Below are 22,526 nucleotides of genomic sequence, written 5' to 3' on the forward strand. Positions count from 1 at the left end.
CCCTGCCTTGCAATTGGCTGTTCAGCTCTTTATTAGACCAATCAGGTGTTTTAGACAGGCAAAGTAACACAACTTCACAGAGTTAAACAAATGCAACATAAAAGAATGCAACCCATCTTTGCCTCATTAAACAAATGTTCCACAGCGCAAACAGGTGTAACCCATCTTAAATAACTATTCACGACATCCCTTATCTCTCCCTTCTTCCCTTTTGAGACTGGGTCTCATGTAGCCCAAGCTGACTTCGAGCTCACAGCTCACCCGAGGTTGCCCCTAAATCCCCGACCCTCCCGCCTGTCACTCAGAGTCTGGGTTTTCTGGCACCAGCCACCACACAGAGACACACTGGCTGCCCTGCGCTGATACTGCAGGACTCTGTGTGCCCACTGTACTTAGCAGAATGACGAAGAAGCTAAGAGATCAAAGGGGACTATGAATTGGGAATGAACCCAGAAATTAAAGGAGGAGCCCAGCATGTGTTCTGCAGCCTCACCTCTAAGAATACTCAGCCTCACCCAGAGCCAGTGTTGAGGACTGGCTGGACCAGTATGAGTGTTCTAGAAAGAGTCAAGAAGGGAACAGTGGCCCTACCCTGCCCTGCCTCTCCAGCCTGAGGCATGGTAGCTGATTGGCCAGTGTCCAGTCTTGTTGCACTCCCCAGCCGGGTGGTCAGGATTTAAGCAGGAGAACATCAGGAGCAGAGCTCCTGGTTCCTGGTCCTGGAGACTCCGGCTCAGCCACCAAGATGCCGGTTCCACTTCTACTGGGAATGCTGGCCCTAGTGTCTGGGGCAGCGGGCCTCTCTCCGTGAGTTAATTGGGCCCAATGGCTTTTGGGGGGGCTCTGTCTTTCTCAAGCTTAAATGTGGACAAGCGAAGACACACCTACAGTTTCCTTTGCTTTCTGTCTCCTCTCTTTCCCTTATTCCTTTCCTAGAATGAAAAGCTGAAACACCAAACTTGAGCTTAACCACAGCAACACGATAACATGAAAATGCATAGGCTTTATGTATCCTCTTCTCTGCGACAGGCTGAATCTTGTCCTTGATACTCCAGCTGCTTTGGGCTTTCAGTGTTGGTCGCTGGGGATGTGGGGAGGTTTAGGGCAGGACATTGAGACCTGTGCTGTGTGTCTCTTTCTCCTTTATTATAAAACATAAGGTTCGTGAAGGCAGGGGCTTGCTCTGCTTGACTTCCTGCTGGATGCTTCTGAGGCACGGGATTAGCTTTTGATTGAAGAGTGAATCATCACTGCTCTGAAATTCCTTCTTTCCCTCAGCACAAAGTACTTGGTAACAATACCAGCCCAGCTCGCCTTCCCCTCCACTCAGAAGGTTTGTTTGGATCTGAGCCCTGGGAGCTGTGATGTCAAATTCACTATTACCCTGGAGACCAAGGACAAGACACAGAAGTTGCTAGAACATTCTGGATCAAAGAAGAACTTCTACTGTATCTCGTTCTCAGTAAGTGCTGACCAGGCCTTTAATCCCTCAGTTTCCAGGGCTCCTCCCAGGCTGCCCACTGTAGTCTGACTTCAAGTATGGTTTCTGCTACAGGTCTTTGGCTGGGTTTCTTGTCTGGGCTCTGTTAAACTTGAGTTCCAGGTGCCAGCTTACCCACAATTCCCTTTCAGTTCATCCCTAACCTCTGACGACACTACTTCTCTTCTTTGGTGCTGTCTTAAGCCTTCTCTACCCCTGTTTGACTGAAATCTCTTCTTCTGTTCTCCCACTGCTGTCTTGAGACCGTTGATTATGTCCTCACTCCTCCCAGAGTCCTCCTCTCCTGCCAGGTCCCCCCACCTACTGGTGGCATGGAAGAAGTGGCCACAGTTCGAGTATCCGGAGTTGGAAAGAACCTCAACTTTGAAGAGCAGAAAAAGGTCCTGATTCAGAGGCAAGGGAGCGGCACGTTTGTGCAGACGGACAAACCTGTCTACACTCCAGGCCAGCTAGGTAAGGCATGCTTGTCTAGGGACAGACAAGGCCGGGGAAACGGTGTGCATCATGATGGAGATTTGTGAATTGGATAGCGGACTTAAGGGACAAGGAGGGAGAGGACAGGCAAGTCTAGTGATGAAGTGTTCTGGCCTGATTGCAAGTCTTAACTCTAGCAAGAGCGTGGGCAGAGTTGCTGGTGCTTCTGTGTGTCTAAAATAAAGGTACAGGATGTCCTGGAGGGTGGTGTGTTACCTGTAGTTAGGTTAATGCTTCTTATGGGTAAGAAAGTGTCCAGTGTTTAGCTTAAACTTCTGTTCTTCTGTTCACTTTGATTTTGTGGGGCATTCCACTCTGAGGTCTCACACTCAGGAGCCCTGAAGAGAAGCTAAAAACCGCGTGGTCTTCACCTTTCTCTCACATTGAAAAGCTAAACACCCTTCTCTCTCCTCAGCCTACGGGGTTTTCCCTACTCTTCGCTAACTGTGCCCATTTCCTTCTAGTGTTGTTCAGAATTGTCACCTTGAACAGCGACTTCATTCCAGTGAATGACAAGGTAAGGATTTAGCTGGAGAGGGAAAGGGTCTCCATCACTGAGAATGAAGAAGAGGAAGAGATGCGGGGCTGTGGGCTGTAGAACATATCCAGGAAGGAATCCTGGCCTTGGGCACAAGCCCACAGATGCCCATCCCTGTCTGTGTGGGAAATTGCAAAGGTTTCAACCTTACACCCACAATTCTGTTAGCGTAACATTCCTAGAGATGGCTGCATTTGCATATATATATATATATATATATATATATATATATATATATATATAGAGAGAGAGAGAGAGAGAGAGAGAGAGAGAAACTTTTCATACCAGGGTGGTGGTGCACACCTTTAATCCCAGCACTTGGGAAGCAGAGGCAGGTGGATATCTGTGAGTTTGAGACCAACCTGGTCTATAGAGTGAGTTGTAGGACAGCCAAGGCTATACAGAAAAACAAAACAAAACAAGCTTTTCAGGTTAGAGAAATGGCTCAGTGGTTAAAAGATATTGCTGCTCTTCTGGAGGATGGGGTTCGATTCCCAGCACCTGCTTGGCTGCTCACAACCATCTGTGACTTCAGTCCCAGGGATTTTGACACACTTCTGATCTGAGCATGTGATGTGCATGCATCCAGGCAGGCAAAATGTTCATACACATAAGACAAATAAATCTAAAGGAGGAAGAACTGAAAGACTCTTCTTCAGGAGTGGTACCAAATGGCTTTGCAGTTCAGATATTAAGACAGTGGGACTGGTGATGTAGTTCAGTGGTTGAACTTTTGGGTTCTGTCCCCAGCATACACATACACACACACACACAGAGAGAGAGAGAGAGAGAGAGAGAGAGAGAGAGAGAGAGAGAGAGAGAGAGAGAGAGAGAAACAGGGGTGTGCTTAGTAAAAGGAAAAAATAAAAATATTCCACTATTGTTATAAAAATTAAGAAGCAATGCCAGGTGTGTTAGTTCACGCCTTTAACCCCAGCACTCAGGAGAGAGGCAGGTGGATATCTGAGTTTAAGTCCAGCCTGATCTACATACTGAGTTCTAGGACAGCCAGGGCCACACAGAGAAACCCTGTTCTGAAAAACCAAAAAGCAAAACAAAACAAGACAATAAAAAGCAAATTTAAAAAAACCCAAATAAGCAAAAATTAAGAGGCAAGATAATAAATAAGGCAGTCTATAGAATAGTCGGTTTTCTTCTGGCAACATCGGCAGTGGAAAGTTAAACGCTGGTTACATTTGGCAAATATACATCAATATTCCTCCAGCTCAATCCTTAACATGGGGCCTTTCCCTAAAATCTTCATTTTTCATATTGTGGGATATGGAACCCAGGGTCTACCCAATGTTAGGCAAGCACTCCCCAAGGAGTCACACCCTGGTCATAAGTTTTTGTATTGGGGTTGATCTTGTTTGGGGCACGCTGTGGTGTTTTTGTTTTATTTATTTAATTATTTTTACGAAATTTGGTCCTTACCCCTTGGATTTCCCACTGCAGTCTTCCTGTGTGTCCAAGTGGAACTAAAATACAGGAAGGGCATCTTTCTGTTTTCTGTTTCCATGGCTTCAGAAATTCCTTTCCCTGTGTGCTTTTACAGGTCGGCAGCCATAACTACCTTCTTTTCAACAGTGTTCTAGTTTCTCTTTTCTACCACCAGAAACCCTTCTATAGCCAAGTTTGATGTATTATAGAGTACTGATTTCAAAACTGCAGGCACCGTCTCAGCCAGTGCTTACACTCTACTGCCCCCTGGAGGTTGATCTCATTAGCTACTCCGTTACCTTTTCTTTCCTCTGCCCAGATTACTGGAAAGGTTGTGGGTTTTGTTAGCAGGCTGGATCTCCTCAAAAATGACATCCCCCCCTTCCTATTCCATTTACACAGATCCTTCTGGCTTGAGAAGTGACATTAACAAAAGGGATTTTACCAGGAAGCCATGGGACAGAATAACAAGTTTAAGGAACGTAGTGATTTTACACTCAGAAGATAGAGAGGAGACAGGAGTATCAGAAGTTTAAGGCCAGCCTCATCTACATAGTGAGTTGAGGGTCAGCCTGAGCTACCTGAGATGCTGTCTCGCTCCTGCACTGTCAAATAAATAAATAACACAGTATTTTATACCAAGATCACTAAAATATAGCCGAAATGGGCCGGCGAGATGGCTCAGTGAGTAAGGGTGCTTGCTGCCAAGACCTGAGTTCTTCAGTCCTTGGGGCACACATGGTAGAAGGAGAAAACCAACTTTTGAAAGCTGTCCTCTGACCTACACACACACACATACTCACACACACACTCACACCACACACACACTCACGCACACTCACACACACTCACGCGCACACTCACACACGCACACACACTCACACACACTCACACACACACTCACACACGCACACACACTCACACACACTCACACCACACACACTCACACACACTCACATACACACACACACAAAGTAAATATAATAAACTATAGTCCGGGTAAACCAATGATTGCTCCACTCAGTTCCTCCCAGAAACTGGCCTCCTCCCTAACTTTTGTGCCCGTGTTAAAAAGTACTTTGTAACTGCGTAGTGTTCTTTCTCCAGGACCTGTGAGTCTCCATAGCAATAAGAGTGATATTTGTCTCCTGGTGTCTAAAAAGCTCCAGGTCTGTGTCACTTTGATCTTAGTTTTGGCTCTTAACATCGTATTTAAATTGCATTTTTTGTGTGCGCACACGTGAGAGCCGTGACACACAGGTGGCAGGCAGAGAACAGCCTGCAGGAGTCTACCTTGTGTTCTGGGGATTGACTTGGAAGCAAATGCTTTTACCCACTGAGCCATCTTGCTCCCCCTCCCACCCCGCCTCCCGGCTCTTGAAGAGAACTCGCCCTTCCTCATGTCATCTACACGTGTGTTTAGGGAGGGTTAGCACTGCATGGTACTCACCCAAGATCAATGGTGTGCACTGTCTTGATTTCACCCTGCTTTTAAAGTTAGATGTAAGCTGGCTTCCTTTGACCACACACCTTCTCTGAGTCCCTAACTATGAATGTGCGGTGTTAGCCTTCACTTATCAGCCACTGTTAGAGGAAACTGTACAAGATCTTTCAGTGGGCCACTTTTAAACTTTTTCTAAAAATAAATGTTTGTGTGTGTGTGTGTGTTTCAAGACAAGGTTTTTCTGTAGCTTTGGAGCCTGTCGTAGAACTCACTCTGTAGAGCAGGCTGGCCTTGAACTCACAGAGATCCACCAGTCTCTGCCACCAAGTGCTGGGATTAAAGGCATGTGCCACCACCTGCCTGGCTTTTAAAAATATTTTTTTTATTATTTTTATTCTTTTTTAATTAAAATTTCCACCTGCTCCCCGTTTCCCATTTCCCTCCCCTCCTCCCAAATATTGCCCCCTACCCCCAGTACCCTCCCCCTACCCCCACTCCTCTTCTCCTCCCCCCACACCATTCCCCCTCCCTCTCGATATTGAAGAGCAGTCCAAATTCTCTGCCCTGCGGGAAGACGAAGGTCTTCTATCTATGTCCAGGAAGGTGAGCGTCTAAACAGGCTAAGCACCCACAAAGCCAGTTCATGTATTAGGATCGAAACCTAGTGCCATTGTCCTTGGCTTCTCATCAGCCTTCATTGTCCGCCATGCTCAGAGTCCAGTTTCAACCCATGCTTATTCAGTCCCAGACCAGCTGGCCTTGGTGGGCTCACAATAAATCAGTTCCACTGTCACAGTGGGTGGGTGCATCCCTCGTGGTCCTGATTTCCTTGCTCATGTTCTCCCTCCTTCTGCTCCTCATTTGGACCTTAAGAGCTCAGACCGTTGCTCCAAATTGAGACTCTGTCTCTATCTCGATCCATCGCCAGATGAAGGTTCTAAGGTGATATGCAAGATATTCATCAGTATAGGATAGGGTCATTTCAGGTTCCCTCTCCTTAGTTGCCCAAGGTACCAGCTGGGGACATCTCCCTGGACACCTGCTAACCCCTCTAGAGTCAAGTCTCTTGCCAACCCTAGGATGGCTCTCTTAGTTAGGATATATACTTCGCTGCTCCCGTATCCTCCCTTCCTATATCCCAACCATCCCAATTCCCCGAGCTCCTCCCATCCTCCCCTTCTCATGTTTCTCATCCCATTTCCCCTTTGCCCCTTGCCACCTCACCCGCAAGTTCCCAGTTTTTGCCCTGCAATCTTGTCTACTTCCCCTCTCCAGGCGGATGACTATATGATTTTCTTTGGGTTCACTTTCTTATTTAGCTTCTCTAGGATCACAAATTATATGCTCAATGTCCTTTATTTATGGCTAGAAACCGATTATGAGTGAGTACATCCCATGTTCCTCTTTTTGGGTCTGGGATACCTCACTCAGGATAGTGTTTTCTATTTCCATCCATTTGCACGCAAAATTCGAGAAGTCATTGTTTTTTACCGCTGAGTAATACTCTAATATGTATATATTCCACACTTTCTTCATCCATTCCTCCATTGAAGGGCATCTAGGTTGTTTCCAGGTTTTGGCTATTACAAACAATGCTGCTATGAACATAGTTGAACAGATACTTTTGTCATTTGATGGGGCATCTCTTGGGTATATTCCCAATAGTGGTATTACTGGATCTTGGGGTAGGTTGATCCCAAATTTCCTGAGAAATCGCCACACTGATTTCCAAAGTGGTTGCACAAGTTTGCATTCCCACCAGCAATGAATGTTTTACCACAGGTGAAAGTGAGGTCGCTCCTGTCCACAGGCTTTCAGGTATCAAAAGAAGGAGCCAGGAAGCGTGTGCTCCCCAGAAGAGGCTAAAGCATGGGAGGCCTGGGCATCAGCCTTTCCCTTCAGGGACTGGAGCTGTAGTTCCTCAAACCCTTTAAGACTGGCAGTCCTCTGAGGAAACCTCTCTCTCTCTACTGGATGAGTCTCAGGGTTACTCTTCTCAGGGCACAATGTAGCAGAAGAGGGGGTGCCGGCCAGAGGGGATGGAGGAGTCCTCTAGGCGGGGTGCTTTTAAGGAATGCTAACCTGTGCTCTCTGGCTTCTCTTTCCAGTACTCCATGGTGGAGCTGCAGGTAAGCGCCAGTATCTCTTCTCCTGGGAGCTGGGGAAGCAAGTTCAAGGCAGAAGATTATTCCGGCCTTGGCCCAGAGTTTCCAGACTCTGCTCCATCGCCAGGAAGCTATAGGTCCACCCACGCTCTTTCCTTTGTCGTTTGTCCACTGACCTGTGCACTGAGACTGGAACTCTGTGGAGAAGGATGCCGCTGTGACTGCTCTCTGTGCGATGTCACACAGAGCCACACAGCTGTTTGTCCCTGTTTGTCTCAGGTCAGCGCCTTCCGAAGAGAAAGTCTCAGTGTTTGAGTTGAATGATAACTCAGATACCATTGAGAAATGTCCCAAAGTACAAGACCGCTGTGATTTTTTTTTTTATTTTTAGAGAAAATTACCCATGTTTTAGGCAGTTTCCAATCAATTCCCTTAGCCTTGTATCTTAAGAAAACTAAACAAGAGCAAACACTTCTGCTGGGTAGGACTTTAAAGTCTATTTTATGAAGCCAGTGGCAATGTCTACAAGAACTCAGAGAGAAAAGGGTTTCTCTTGAATGAGGCTGGATTTACAACAAAGTCATAAACAACACAGGGAGAATATATATATATATATGTATGTATGTATGTATGTATATATTATACTTTTTTGTAAGTAATCTGTATTGTTTTGGGTCCCCTGGGATGAAAGTTAAAGATGGCTGTGAGCCACCATGTAAGTGCTGGGAATTGAACCCAGGTCCTCTGGGAGAGCAACCAGTGACCTTAACTGCTGACCCAGCACTCCAAACTCTGTCTCTTTCTCTTGGAGGAAGCCTGACCAGCAATGGGTAGAATTCATTCCCTGCTTTGGCCATGCAGAGCTGGACACCAAGCAGCCAGCCTCCTTATGTGGTTTCTTTTTGTTTGGACACAGGACCCAAATAACAACAGGATCGCACAGTGGTTGGAGGTGGCCCCGCAGCAAGGCATTGCAGACTTATCCTTTCAACTGGCACCAGAGGCAACGCTGGGCACCTATACAGTGGCAGTGGCCGAGGGCAAGACCTTCGGCACGTTCAGTGTGGAGGAATATGGTAGGTCAGGGAACACGCAAGGCCAGGCATGGGGCAAGGCTTGATTCAAAACCAGCAAAGGTAACGTCAAGGGGAAGGGATTGCTTGTTCATGCTTTTAATCAGTGCTGAGTCTAACTACAGGAACTTTTTTTTTTTAAAAAAAAATAGCACTCCACTAATTAACTAGTTAATTGAATCGTCACTATTTCCCTACTCCTTTATTACCTAGTAGTTATGCCGGGACCTCGTGTGTTCCTTTCTGCTCTCCCCAGTGTTGCCCAGGTTCAAGGTAGAAGTGTTGGAACCAAAGCAATTATCAACCGTGGAGGAATCCTTCTTTGTAAAAGTTTGTGGCAGGTAAGTTGGGATCCTTTGGCGCTGGTGGAGATATGGGGCCTGAGGAGGCGTGAGAGGTAGGTGATTTGATGCGGCTTGGAGTCGTGAGTCATCCAGGAAGTTTTATAACCACCCGTGTGCTCTTGATTTCCGTTATTAATTGAGTCAAGATTACGGATTTAATTTCCTCTGTGCAGTGAATCCAACACTGATTCCCCAGGGCAATGAAAGAAAGGCGCGCTGGGTCTGGTAGAGCAGCCTGTCTTCCCAATTGCTGGGAACGGGAGGCAGAGAATTGAAAGTTCAAAGTCTGCCAGGGCTGCAGAGAACTTTCAAGAGCCAGGCTCTTAGTGAGACTTTGTCTTATAAAAAGGAACACGGAGAAGATCTGGGGGAGGTGGCACAGTGGGGGATCAGGGCTTGCAGAGCATTGGCAAAGCCCTGGGTTGAATCCTCAGTACCACCGAAGAAAGAAAGAGAGAGAGAGAGAGAGAGAGAGAGAGAGAGGGAGGGAGGGAGGGAGGGAGGGAGGGAGGGAGGGAGGGAGGGAGGGAGGGAGGGAGGGAGAGAGGGAGGGAGGGAAGGAGAGAGGAGGCGGAGAGAGACCTCTGTGTCCACGTGGTGGTGCTTGAGTGTAGTGGGAACACTCAGGCTCTGAGAAAAGAAGGGAAGGAAAGAGCTAGAACATTGCATGACTGTCGGAGCACCTGAGCCGGAGTGTGGGAAGGAGGGGAGTGTGTGTGTGTGTGTGTGTGTGTGTGTGTGTGTATCTCAGGGAGTTTCATAACTGTCTCCTTGTGGGTTTTCGCTTGTTTGTTTTAAACCAGATACACATATGGAAAGCCTGTTCAAGGAACAGTGCAGGTCTCGGTGTGTCAGAAGGCGCACACTTACTGGTACAGAGAAGCGGACCAGGAACAGCTTCCTGACAGGTGCAGAAGCCTCTCAGGACAGGTGAGCAAATGGAATTCAAAGAGGAACCTTCTCCGTGGTGTCTTTCATAGCATCAGTGAACCCCAGCATGGGGACACAATGAGAAGCACAGACTGAAAGCTCTGGTGGGGTGTGTGTGTGTGTGGTGTGTGTATGTGGTTGCGTGTTGTGCGGTGGTGGTAGGGAGATATGTGGTGTGTGCGTTTGTGGTGGGGGGTATGTATTTGGTGAGGTATGTGTGCTGGTGTGGGGGGGGAGTGTATGTATGTGGTGGTGTGTGTCTGTGGTATATGTGATATGTGTGTGGTAATGGTGGTGTGTGTGTGGTGTGAGTGTGTATGTAGTGTATGTGTGTATGTGGTAGTGGTGGTGTGTGTGTGTGTGGTGTGAGTGTGTATGTGGTGGTGAAGTGTGGTGTGTATGTGGGGTGTATGTAGTATGTGTGTATGTGGGGTGTGTGTATATGTGGAGTGTATTTGTATGTGGGGGGGTGTAGTGTAGTGTGTGTGTAGTGTGGTGTGTGTGTATGTGGGGTGTGTGTGTGTATATGTGGGGTGTATGTGTATGTGGGGGGTGTAGTGTGGTGTGTGTGTGTGTATGTGGGGTTACCCAGACCCATTTAAACACTAGCTCACCTCAGTGGAATGCAGCTTCTCAGTCTGCACTGGAGCCAGGACATTAACCTCAACCCCAAAAGATTCATGTTTCCAGTTCCCTTCTGCTTCTTGTATCTCAGAGTTTCAAGGATGCTGTGTTGTGCCTGTGTATGGTGTGTAGTCTCTTTGTAGCCCTGGCTGTTCTGGAACTCACTTTGTAGACCAGGCTGGCCTTGAGCACAATGATGTATTCTCATGTCACAGCAGAGTTCTCTCTCTTGAAGAAACTGAGGCACGGAGATTAGCAGCTATGCGCTTCTATGACACATTGTTCCTTTCTGATTGCCCCACAGGCTGACAAAGCTGGATGCTTCTCCGCCTCTGTGGACATGTCCACCTTCAACCTCACTGGATACATGTACAGCCACAGCATTAATATTGTGGCTTCAGTTGTGGAGGAAGGGACAGGTAAGAGGGTGCTGCCTGACTCGTAAAGAAATCAGAGGGAGGCAATGAGACGGCCCAGAGAGGGAGGAGCCTGCCACTATTCTGATGTCCCAAGTTCAATCCCTGAGGCTCACACAGTGGAAGGAGAGAATCGACTTCTGTAAACCATGGTGCACATATAATATCACACAAACACACACAAAATAAGTAAGTAAATAAATAAAATGTGAGCTGCCCATAAATAAAATACAACAAGAAGAAGGAAAGAAGAAGTAGGAGAAGAAGATAGGCTAAGGGGGCACCCAATCCTAGTCCTGAGTCCAGGGAAGTCCCAGACACTCCTGCCATCTGTTAGTTACCTTCCCAAAAGCTTGGGGAGATAGAGTTGATTTGCTTTGACATTTGGTCAGAAAAATAGCTTCGTATTTCCCATGACACCATCCTCTCTGGAATTTTATGTTCAACATGAAGATGAGAATCCCAGGACTCAGGACATGGCGTATCTGTTTCCTTCTGCAGGACTGGAGGCCAATACCACCCTGGATGTCCTCATTTCCTCAAAGATGGGGTCCATGACCTTCGAAGACACTAACAATTTCTATTACCCCAGTTTCCCCTTCAGTGGGAAGGTATGCTAATTTGTCTTTTCATAGACCCAGACCAACCAACCAACCAACCAACCAACCAACCAACCAACAAACATCAAAGACTCATCAAACTGAACTAGTCATTCCCACATCCTTCCTGCCGCCCTAAATACTTTATGTCCCTTTATGTATTTAGTCTTTACAATGCTCCTACGAGGTAGACACTGTCATTTGGCCCCACTTTACAAATAACAGAACTGAGACAAGAGAGAGTGACTTTCCATAGGTCTCTCATATGATCAATCTGTCCACAATGAGCATCTTAACTCCTTTTCTGGTGTCTTCAACATCAGAGTGAAATTCTAGGCTCTTCGTAAGACCAGAGGTAGAGTCGTTATCCTCCTCTCTTTCTCTTTCTAAAAGTTTATTATCATTATTATTAATTTACTTTGGTGATCTTCCTGCATGTGTCTATGCACCACGCGTGTGGCCTGGTGCCTGTGGAGGACCAAAGAGTGTGACGGATTCTCTGGAACTGGGCTCGTATATGGTTGTGAGCTGCCATGTGGGTTGCTGGAAACTGAAGCTGGGTCCCTTGCAAGAGCAGTTAGTGCTCTTAACTGCTGAGTCATCTCTGAAAACCCCAGAGTCTCCTCTCCTAAGGTCCAGATCTTTGAATTTAAGAGCTGCAGTACTCTGGGGAAATCATTTAGCCTGGGCTCCTGTATCTGGACAAGATTAACACCAGCCTGGTCTACAGAGAAAGTTCCAAGACAGCAGGTCTCTTACACAGAGAAACCATGTCTCAAAAAACCAAAACCAACCAACCAACCAACCAAACAAACAAACAAACAACAACAAAACAGAAAAGAAAAAAAAAGGAAGAAAAAGACCCTCACATTTGAGGCCAGCTGATCTAGATAGCCAGAACCTATAGACATAAATAAATAAACATTTAAATAAAATCAAAAACAATGCACAGAGCCTCAGAAGGGGTCTGTTCCGGTGAAAGGCTACACAGCAAACCAAGTTCTACACTGGGCTAACACAGGCTGCTACTCCTGTGTTTCTAGGCCTGGGCCCACAGCACAGCTGTCAAGAGTATTCGCCTGCCATGCACAAACCCAGCTGTGGCCTGAGCCCCAGAACCCCATCATCCAGGTGTGGCAGTGAATGGCTGTCACGTCAGCACTGGGGAAGTGGAGGCAGGAGGGACAGAAGCTCAATGTTATTCTTGGCTACACAATGAATTCAAGGCCAATTAAGGATGCCTAAGGCCTCCTCTCAAAAACCAAACCAAACCGACAACTTCAGGGGGTTTCTCAAATGCCTGAATCTCACCCCTCTTTTCCTTGGCTTTTTCCTGAAATGTGCTCTTAGAGTTTCTGCTGTCACCTCACTTTGCCTCTGACCCAGAAGGTCTCCTCCAAACTTAACTTTAAAACCTCGGTAACTTTCACCCCTCAGATAAGAGTTAGAGGCCGTGATGACTCTCTCCTCAAGAATCATCCGGTATTCCTGGTGGTTTACGGAAGACATGGAACCGCCACGCAGACGCTAACTACTGACAACGACGGCCTTGCTCCCTTCACACTGGACACAGCCACCTGGAATGGGACAGACATTTCTCTGGAGGTGAGCCCTGGGGAGGCCGCATCCCAGATGAGAGAGGGACTCCCCCACTGAGGAAAGGCTTGAGACTTCTCTTTGCAGTTCTCCCTTGGCATGTAGCACCCACACTGTCATTCACTGGTCCCACAAAAGGTTTCCCTCAGACTCTTTCTATTTTTAGTATTCATCTACCTGAGTCGCTACACCGCTTATAGTCTGTCCTCCTTTCTGACCAGTGATGAACCTGAAACCCGAGCAGGAAGGGAAGAGGTTCTGAGTGAGGTCTTCTTCTTCCCTTCCCCTTTACTCTGTAAAAACGGCTCTCTGGGGTCAGTTTTCAACTGTCGTGACTAAACACCTAAAATAACCAACTTGAAAAGAGAAAACCTTTAATGTGGTTCATGTTTCCATGGTTTTTAGTCCATGATCACGTGGCCCTGTGGCTCTGGGTCTGTGGTGGCACAGTGTGTCATGGCAGGAGCAGAGGGTAGGGGACAAGTATTCAACTCATGATGGCCAGAAAGTGGGGGTGGGGAGGGTGGGGCGCCAGGGTCTCTTATCCCCTCGAGGGTGCCCTCTCATCGGGTTCTATTTCCTAAAAGTTATTCCACTTTTCAGTAGTGCCACAGGCTGGAAACCAAGCCCTCGACACCAGGCTTTTGGGGGATATTCATGATGCAAGTGGGTTTCAGACCATGCGGAAGGAAGGCTGATTATACTCATGATTACCTGGATGGCTAAGCAGTGAGTGCCACGAAGTAGTCACACATCGCGCCTATAAGACTGGAAGGCACACATCACCCTTCCATCCCTGTGGCAGATGATCCTGGGGGACTTTTGTGTATGTCCATGGGCCCGCAGACTGTAAGCTGGTGTTCCACCTCTCATATCCCAGCCTGCTAGTCTGTGTGTATGCTCACAGCCTTGAGGAAGCACAAGGACCAGAGCTGACCCACCAGGGCTTTTCCAAGTCGCTGGCTGGCATATGCTAACATCCCGTTGCCGTCAGTGAATTATGTGGTGGACGCATAGGAGGACACTATGTGATTACCTGGTGAAAAATATTGGTATAGATCTACAACAAACTGGAGCCATTGTGGGAGTCATTCGGCAGTACTGATTAAACAAGTTCACACAATTTGTCTTGTAGCTAACTTAACTGGATATTTACTCTAGGCTTCAGTCAGTCGTTGCTTTCAGAAATAACTATTTTTCAACCTCCTCGTTCTCTATGTCTACTTTTCTTATCTCTGAAATATAAACGTGGTCATGCTTATCTACGCAGCTGGCAGTAGTCTTAAGAAGGCGTATTGCCCGACGACTCTCCCCAGCCTTCCTGCCCTGTCTTCTACATCACAATCTTCCTGCACACACCATTTCGTCGATGGCCATCTGTCCTTGGCCAGGCCTCTAGGAAAATGTCCACTTGTCATTTGTCATTCTCAAGAAGTGAAAATTGGAAAGAAAGAGCACTGCGATTAGGAATACACATCTTCTCCTCTCCCTCTTCCTCCTCTTCTCTTCTCTCCTCTCCCCTCCCCTCCCCTACTCTACCCTTCCCTTCTCTCTTCTCCTCTTTTCTTCTCCTTTCAGGGCAAGTTCCAACTGGAGGATGTGGTATATAATCCAGAGGAGGTTCCTCGTTACTACCAAAATGCCTATCTGCACCTGCAACCCTTCTACAACACCACCCGCAGCTTCCTGGGCATCCGGCGGCCAAGTGGCCTAGTGAGGTGTGGCCAGACCCAGGAGGTGCTAGTGGACTATTCCATCGATCCAGAGGATGCTAAACCAAACCAAGAAGTCATCGTCTCCTACTACGTGAGTTGGGAGATGGGGGCTTGTGAAAGGCTATTGAGACGGAGTCAGCCAGAGAAGAGAGCCAGATGCCTTGATGGAGAAATGATGTAGGACATGTGTGTAATTGCTGAAGTTTAGAGATGTGTTTCAAAAGTTAAGACATCTGAAAGCTGGGGCTGGTGGTGTATACCTAGAATCCCAGCACTCAAGAGGTAGAGACAGGAGGACAGAAGTTTAAGGCCAGCCTGGGCTACACAAAATCCCATCTCAACAACCAACCAACAAAACCCAGATAGGCATGTGGTTTCCATGCCTGTAGTCTCAGCACTAAGGCGACGGAGGCAGAAGGATTGCTTGCAACTTCAAGGCTAGCTTGAGCTCCACAGTAAGACCCAGTCTTGAAAAAGCAAAAGAATAAAAGGTTTTTACAGTCGTCTTTCAACTCAGTCTTTCAAGCAGCACACAGTTAATCCTTTAAGCACTCCTCAGCTAAAATTCTGTACTTCAGCAATCAGTGAAGCCTGGATGCAGTAATGTGTCCAGATTTGCACATCATCATCATGTTTAATGCCCCTGAAATGTTTAAGCATACATGGCTAGTCCGTTTATGGCGGTTCTCCAGTTGTTCCTAGCCTGAGCAGTCCTAGATGCTTGTGTTATCATCATACTCAAGGTTCCACAGTCTTCCTTTATGCTGTCTACCCAGCGTTTTGGGCCCTCTTCTTCGCCTTATCCCATGCACTCTTCCAAGCAGTACTATGTTTGGGTATCTGCCATCATTCACTCTCATAACATGGCTGAAGTATCTCAGGCACCATTGCTGTATCCTGTAGTTTACTTCCTTCTGTAGATGGAGATGTTTCTTAATGTCATTGTTGTGCAGCCTGTCTCTTCATGTGACGCCTAGAATCCCCCTGAGACATGCCATCTTAACACATTCAGCTGCTGTTGTGAGGAGCTTCTCATTGTCCAGGTTTCAGAGTTGTAAAGAAGGCCGCTCAAGACAAGTGTCTCATATATTTGTAATTTTGTTGTTGTCGTTATGTCTCTTGCTGACCAAACCTTTCCTGTTTTGGTCTCTTGACATCTGAAATAGTTCTCTCCTTTTAACATAGGTCTCCTCCCAAATAGTCAAAGTTGACTATTTGTTTGAGGTTCTGGTTCTTTATTACAATGGTAAAATCCTCATGTGCCCTTCCCATGTGTTGTATCTCAGGCTTCTCAATGTTTACTTTCACACCAAGGGTTTTACTTTCTTTCGTCACTCTATTTTCCATGGTTTCTACAGCTCATTTGGACTGTCAACAAGTAGTGCTGTACTGTAGGCAAAACGCAAGCTATTGATTCGCACACCACCTGTCTGCACTAATCTCCTCCTCCTCCGGGGCTGTTGCTCTTATTAATTCCAGTAGTATATTGAAGAGGACACATCCCTGCAACACTCCTATAATTGTCTTAAATTGATCGCTTAGTTCTCCATAGACTTTAACTGATGCAAAGATATCTTTATAGGCATTTTCTAGTATTCTTATGATTTTCTCTGGGTACCTGTAGAACCTCATGGTTTCTCAAAGTCCTTTCCTCCAAATGCTGTCGAATACCTTCCCGAAGTTGATATAACAGACATATGCTTTTTTCCAAATTCTTCGTATTTTTCCGCCAGTTGCCTCAAAGTGAAGATCTGATCAATTGTCTGATCAGGAGTTGGCTCTGAATCCACACTGGGCCTCTGCTAGGATTTCCTCTGTTCTGCCCTTGATCCTTTGCAGGATAATGGAGAAGGAGATGGTGCTGCTATGTAACAACAGACTAATGCCCCTGTAATTTGAGCAGTCCAGCTTGTCCTTCTTGTGTATGGGAACTGTGACTGAGTGCTTCCATTCCGTGGGAATCACTTCGTGTTCCCATATCTCTCTGAAGAGTCTGAGAAGCACCTCGGCCCCTGAGCCTATTGTAGCCACTTCTGGCTCCTCCACCACGATGTCATCCACTCCTGGAGCCTTCTTGCATTTTGCTGTCTTGACAGCTTCCTCTATCTCACTCCTGTCCATATTTAATGTTTCCTCATTGCCTCTGGCATTTGAGTGGCTGCTGAAGTGTTTCTCATTGTCATCTATGCGACAGCATTAGGGACATTGTATAGGGTGTCAAAGTATTGTCTCCATCTTTGCTTTACTTCTCCTGGTTCTGTTAATAAATAATCTTGCTCATCTTTCATCACCTGAATCTGCAGAGCATATCTGGCAGTTATCCATCTGATAGCTTTGTAGATAAGCTGTGTTTTATCATGGAGCCTAGCCTCTTTGACCTCCTTGCATACACCTTGTACGTACAGCTCTCTATCCTTCACTCTCCTTTTGACCTTTTGGCACAGATAGCTGTGGTGTTTTGCTGCCTTTGGATTGCCTCTTTGTTTGCTCTTTAGCTTCCTTCTTTCTCCTGCCGGTTGATCATCTCTGCAGTAAGTCATTCTACTGGTGTTGCCCTTTTTGCATAACCAATCATCTCCTTTGTAGCCTCCTGTATAGCTTTAGATTGTCTGTCATTCATTTTCTATGGTTGTAAAGGGTTGTTTCATGAGTTTCCTCATCTGTTTTTCAGCGATTCTCCTGTACTCTCTCCGTACAGTTGGGCTCATCAGTTGTTTACAATCGATCTTCCGGTTCATCTTGCCTGGAGTGCCTCTCCTAAATTTCAGATAAATGTTGGCCATAACAAGTTGATAATCTGACCCTACATCAGCACTAGGAGATGATCGGCTGTTTTGGATGCTAGACAAGCACTTCCTGCTGACCAGAATGTAGTCAGTTTGGCTGTGTGTGCATTTGTCAGGGGATTCCCATGTCCAGCATCTTGATGGTTTGGCCTGCTTGAATTTTGTGTTGGATATGTACAAATCATTTGCATAGCAGAGGTCAAGCAGTTGTTCCCCTCTATTGTTCCTTTGTCCGAATCCATATGTTCCCATGACACTACAGCCCATTCTTTCTCCAGATCCCACTCCGGCATTGAAGTCACCCATAACGATTACTGTGTCATTTTTATGTGCCCTGCTGACCTCATTCTGTAGATCTGTGTAGAAACTGTTGGTGACGTCCTCTCCTGCTTCTGTTGTTGGTGTGTAAACCTCTACTGGCAACTGTATCGCACCATCTTGAAATAGAGCCAGGGATGGGGGCTTAAAGACAAAGAGTTTTTTAAAATCAACCCATTGTGACTATGTAGAAAAACCAAATGAGAAATCAGCTGAGAAAATGTTGCTGGTCAGGGTTGGAGCAAGGTGGTTGAGTGGGAGCTGAGGGAAAGAGAATGTGGGACTCAGAAACGATTTTATTCTGTAGTTCATTGCTCAATTTTTAGTTAGAGTTTTTGTTACTGCTCATGATTGAACCCAGCAAGGACTCTGCCATTGAGTTGTCCCCCTAGTCCTTCACTGCCATGCACATACATGATACAGTGTGTGTGTGTGTACGTGTGCGTGCGTGTGTGTGTGCGTGCATGTGCGGTGAGCACATAGAGACCAGAGAGCAACCTTGTGGAACTGGTTCTCTCTTTCCTACCTTTCTATGAATTCTGGGGCCCGAACACAGACTTCTTGACTCACTGAGCCATGTATCCTGCTAGGCCTGCACTACTTCCTTTTTTCTTTTCTTTTCTTTATTTGTTTTTCGAGACATGGTTTCTCTGTGTATCCCTGGATGTCCTGGAACTTGCTCTGTAGACCAAGCTGGCCTTGAACTCACAGAGATTCACCTGCCTCTGCTTCCCAAGTGCTGGGTTTAAAGACATGCCCACTACTGCCCGGCTTCTGGACTATAGTCAAAGCAATGTTATAAACTGAAAATTTATAACATTTTAATTAATTTATTTAATTTATTACTTAATTTATAACATATAGCAGTCTCAGTGGGGAAGCAAAATCCCAAACTGGTAGGCAGAAAGCAGCGTGTAGAGATAAGCATGTTACTGATTGCTCATGGCGACAAAAGGAACTAGGCTCAGATAAACCTCAGGAGGCAGGACCTAGACTGAATCTCTCTGTTCCCTTATGCTCTCAGTTTCTGGGATTTTGCCTCCTCTGGATCACACCGATGATGTCTGTCATTTCACCGTGTCCAGCAAGCTATAAACACCCATCCTGGCCCGGCAACATGGGGAGGGGTGTGAACAAAATAAGTCACAGTGAGAATATAGACAGCATTCTCAGGACAGGAGTGGGAGGCGAGGCTGGGGGACTGGGTCCGAGGAAGGCGTTCTCAGAGCCAGTTGGTGGCCGAGAACTGGCAGAGAACACTGGGGAAGGGGGGGGAGGTTCTATTTCAAGTGAGAACACACTCACTTGTGGGAAGCAGCATTCATTCCCCTCCTCCAAGCCAGATCAGCTCAGACAGTGGAAGATCCACTGAATTGAACTGTAATAAAGAACAATCGTGAGGTTGCGATTTTAGCTGACTTTATACAACAAGAATTATAAAGCAATAAAACCTGGAGACCTAGAGAAGCCCTAGACTTCTGCTGTGAGGGATCTTCTTCTTTCTTTTCTTTTATTTATGCTGTCTGCCCTTTGTTTCTTGCCACTCTCATTGGCTCCCGGCCAAGTCTCTACTTGGAGCCGAGCCATCAGGACCTGTGGGCAGGCGGCACCCTGCCTCTGATAAGCCGATAGCTGCTAGGTGAGGCACTGTGCAGGCTCTGGAAGTGTGCAAGGAGCTGCAGTTCGTGGTGGAGGACAGGTATACTCCCCAGGTAGGACCCAGAGCAAAGATACTGACTACTGGACTCTTATTTATTTTTTTATTTATTTCTTCCCTCTTCGGTAGGTAACAGGGAAAGGGAGTTTGCAGATGGCGGGGCAGAAACACCTGAAGGTTAAAGAGAAAGGTGAGTGAGGGCACATGCTTCTGGGAGGGAGATGTGGGACAGCCCTGGAGAAGAGCTCCCGTGCACAGAGGCAGCTGGAGGAGAGACTAGCAAGAAAGGACGGACAGCGTGGACCCTGAGGCCTCCCCAGACACTGCAGAAGAGCGTGGGCGGGTAGGTGTGTAGCCTTGCTCCTCTGCCCCTCTTCCTCTTCAGGACCAAAAGGCTCCTTGTCCCTCTCGCTGACCTTCACCTCCAGAATGGCCCCTTCCCCTTCCCTCGTCATTTACACGATATTCCCCAGCGGAGGTGTCATAGCCGACAAAATTCAGTTCTCCATGGAGATGTGCTTCGACAATCAGGTAAGGCGGCCATGAGAACAGTCACGAAAATGAGCTGGGTGAGGAGAAAACTCTCTTCTCATGTCTGATGGAGTTGGAGACAAATAGGGTTCAGCGCAGTCTGAAGAGACTATGGAAGACGTTGTAACACTGTGTTTGTGTCTTTAGTGGTTTAGATCTATGCTGAAATCCATCTCTCCCCACACTGGTTCCCCCCAGCCCCCTTGCCTCTTCCTGCTCCTCCTCCTCCTCCTCCTCCTCTTCTCTCCTCCTGGGTGAGTAAGATGAGTTCAGGGACAGGAACGGTCTAAACTGTAGTCAGGCTGCCCCAGTAGGCGTGTTCTGCACCTCTGGTCCATACATTCTCTCCCTTCCTTTTCCCTTCTCCTCCTTCCCTTCTCTTCTCTTTATTTTTGAGACAAGGCCTTGTTATATAGCCCAGGCTGGCCTCCCTCTGTCTCTCAAGAAGTGCTGGGATTAGAAAAGCCCATGTCACCACAGCTGGCCATATATCGTCCTGCCCCCAATTTTTCCTCTAAACTTTATCAGTTTCTCCACTTCCCATCTCTGTTCTAACATTCTAGTGTCAAAGAAATATATGTTATAAATAATCGTTAGATTATGTAGAGCCAGGGAAGAGTGAAGTCAGGGATTCTGTAGAGACAGAGACACTGGGGGAGTCCATGAAGCACTGAAACAGCTGGGTCTGTGCCATGCACTGTGCTTCACCATTTATGGGAGGATGAGCCAGGAAAGGCTAGGGATAAAGTGGGACTGGAGAGATGGCTCAGCTGTTAAAAGCACTGGCTGTTCTTCCAGAGGACCCAGGTTCAATTCCCAGCACCCACATGGCAGCTTACAACTATCTGTAATTCCAGTTCCAGGGGATCTGACACTTTCACACCAAAGCACATAAAATAAATTAAATAAATTATAAAAAATTAAAAAGTGATCTAACAGTGATGGAATAGGTTAGATCCCAGGCAGAGGCATTGCTTCCCCCCCCCCCCCCCCCCCCCCCCCCGCTGTCCGGGCTGATCCGCTGCATACGTTTCTCTTCCCCAGGTCTCCATCGGCTTCTCACCTTCCCAGCAGCTCCCGGGAACGAAGGTGGAGTTGCAGCTGCAAGCAGCACCTGGGTCCCTGTGTGCGGTTCGGGCTGTGGATGAGAGTGTCCTACTCCTCAGGCCAGAGAGCGAGCTGACCAACAGCTCTGTGAGCGGTCTGGGACTGGGCTGGGGTGGTCTGGGACTGGGCTGGGGTGGTCGGGGACTGGGCTGGGGTGGTCTGGGGCAAAGGAGATGGTGGAGAGAACGGTTTAGCCGCATTCGAACACGGCAGTGGGCAGGGGTCCTGGGGAAGTAACACTCCCAGGAAAGGTGCTAGAAAAGCTGCCATTTGAAAGTAGAGCCCTGTGTGGTGGCACACACCCATAAAGGCAGCACTAGAGAGGTTGAGGCTGCCAGTTCATAGCCAGCCTGGACTATATAGTGAGGCCAGGAAGGAAGGAAGGACAGGAGGAAGGAGGAAAGGACAGAAGGAAGGAAAAATAAAGGTATTTGAAGGACATAGTAATATGGAAGCTAAGAAGGAAGAAGGGTGAATCAGAAGGCATGAGGCCCCGGGAAAGTGCAATGGCGGTTATGGCAGAATAAGTAGAAGAATCTGTGCGAGTGAAGCGAGACAGCATGAGCACTGGGGCAGAACGGGCGTGGCTCCCCCCTGCTGTACTGAGTTGGTCTTGTTCTCGCCGCCCCATCGCAGGTCTATGGGATGTTTCCATCCTGGTACAATTTTTACCCCTACCAAGTAGCTGAATATGATGAGTGCCCGGCACACAGCCCATGGGACTTTCCTCGACCCCTCTCCGATCCCGTGCCCAGAGAGGGACTGAGGAGTCATTCAATCATCTGGAGACCCTGGCTCTCTGAAGGCATGGACCTGTTCAGCTTCTTTCAGGTAGATACCCTGACACTTTCGCTCTTAGGAAAATGATGGTTGTGGGAACAGGGGACAGAAACATCACATCTAAGAAAGCAGAGAGGCTTGCGTGGGCACTGGCGGGAAGGAATGTGGGAGAGGCTCTGATGTATGAGATAGTCTCTCTAGACTCTTCTGCCTGGAAAACTTGTCTGGTGAAAGAATCACTGTGTGAGGCTGTTCTAGAACTCTCTCCATGGCCCTCACAGGTGACACTTGAGAAGGGACTGTAGGGGAGGTAACCCAGAGATCTGTATTGTCACATAAAACAGTTGATAGGTGTTTTAAGAGCAGGGCTTGGGACGCTGTGTGAGCCAAGTCCAACCAGGAGATGTCCGAGGTCATGTCTCCACGTCTTCTTCTTCTGTGTGTTCTTCCTAATGCTTGTCTTTCCGTAACACTGGTATTTTTGTAGGACTGATTAATTCGGTATGGTCTCAGCCCTCAGAAGTCAAATACTGAGGACACAGTGACAT

At 47.3% G+C, this 22,526-nt stretch overlaps 1 protein-coding gene across 1 annotated transcript in view; it reads left to right on the forward strand.

Annotated features, from left to right (window-relative positions):
• The first annotated feature begins 745 nt into the window (after window positions 1-745).
• A2ml1 (alpha-2-macroglobulin like 1) overlaps window positions 746-22,526 on the forward strand; it is a 45,010-nt gene continuing 23,229 nt past the window's right edge. Inside the window, exons 1-16 of the mRNA XM_057762887.1 lie at window positions 746-807; window positions 1,279-1,462; window positions 1,792-1,954; window positions 2,440-2,492; window positions 7,506-7,526; window positions 8,419-8,578; window positions 8,832-8,916; window positions 9,723-9,849; window positions 10,778-10,892; window positions 11,391-11,500; window positions 12,926-13,093; window positions 14,663-14,890; window positions 19,690-19,750; window positions 19,946-20,091; window positions 21,136-21,285; window positions 21,835-22,029. Coding sequence (XP_057618870.1) covers window positions 746-807; window positions 1,279-1,462; window positions 1,792-1,954; window positions 2,440-2,492; window positions 7,506-7,526; window positions 8,419-8,578; window positions 8,832-8,916; window positions 9,723-9,849; window positions 10,778-10,892; window positions 11,391-11,500; window positions 12,926-13,093; window positions 14,663-14,890; window positions 19,690-19,750; window positions 19,946-20,091; window positions 21,136-21,285; window positions 21,835-22,029 — 2,028 coding nt within the window. The remainder of the gene's footprint in view (window positions 808-1,278; window positions 1,463-1,791; window positions 1,955-2,439; window positions 2,493-7,505; window positions 7,527-8,418; window positions 8,579-8,831; window positions 8,917-9,722; window positions 9,850-10,777; window positions 10,893-11,390; window positions 11,501-12,925; window positions 13,094-14,662; window positions 14,891-19,689; window positions 19,751-19,945; window positions 20,092-21,135; window positions 21,286-21,834; window positions 22,030-22,526) is intronic.

This window comes from Chionomys nivalis, chromosome 1 (genome assembly GCF_950005125.1).
Source record: "Chionomys nivalis chromosome 1, mChiNiv1.1, whole genome shotgun sequence".
NCBI classification, from domain to species: Eukaryota; Metazoa; Chordata; class Mammalia; order Rodentia; family Cricetidae; genus Chionomys; species Chionomys nivalis.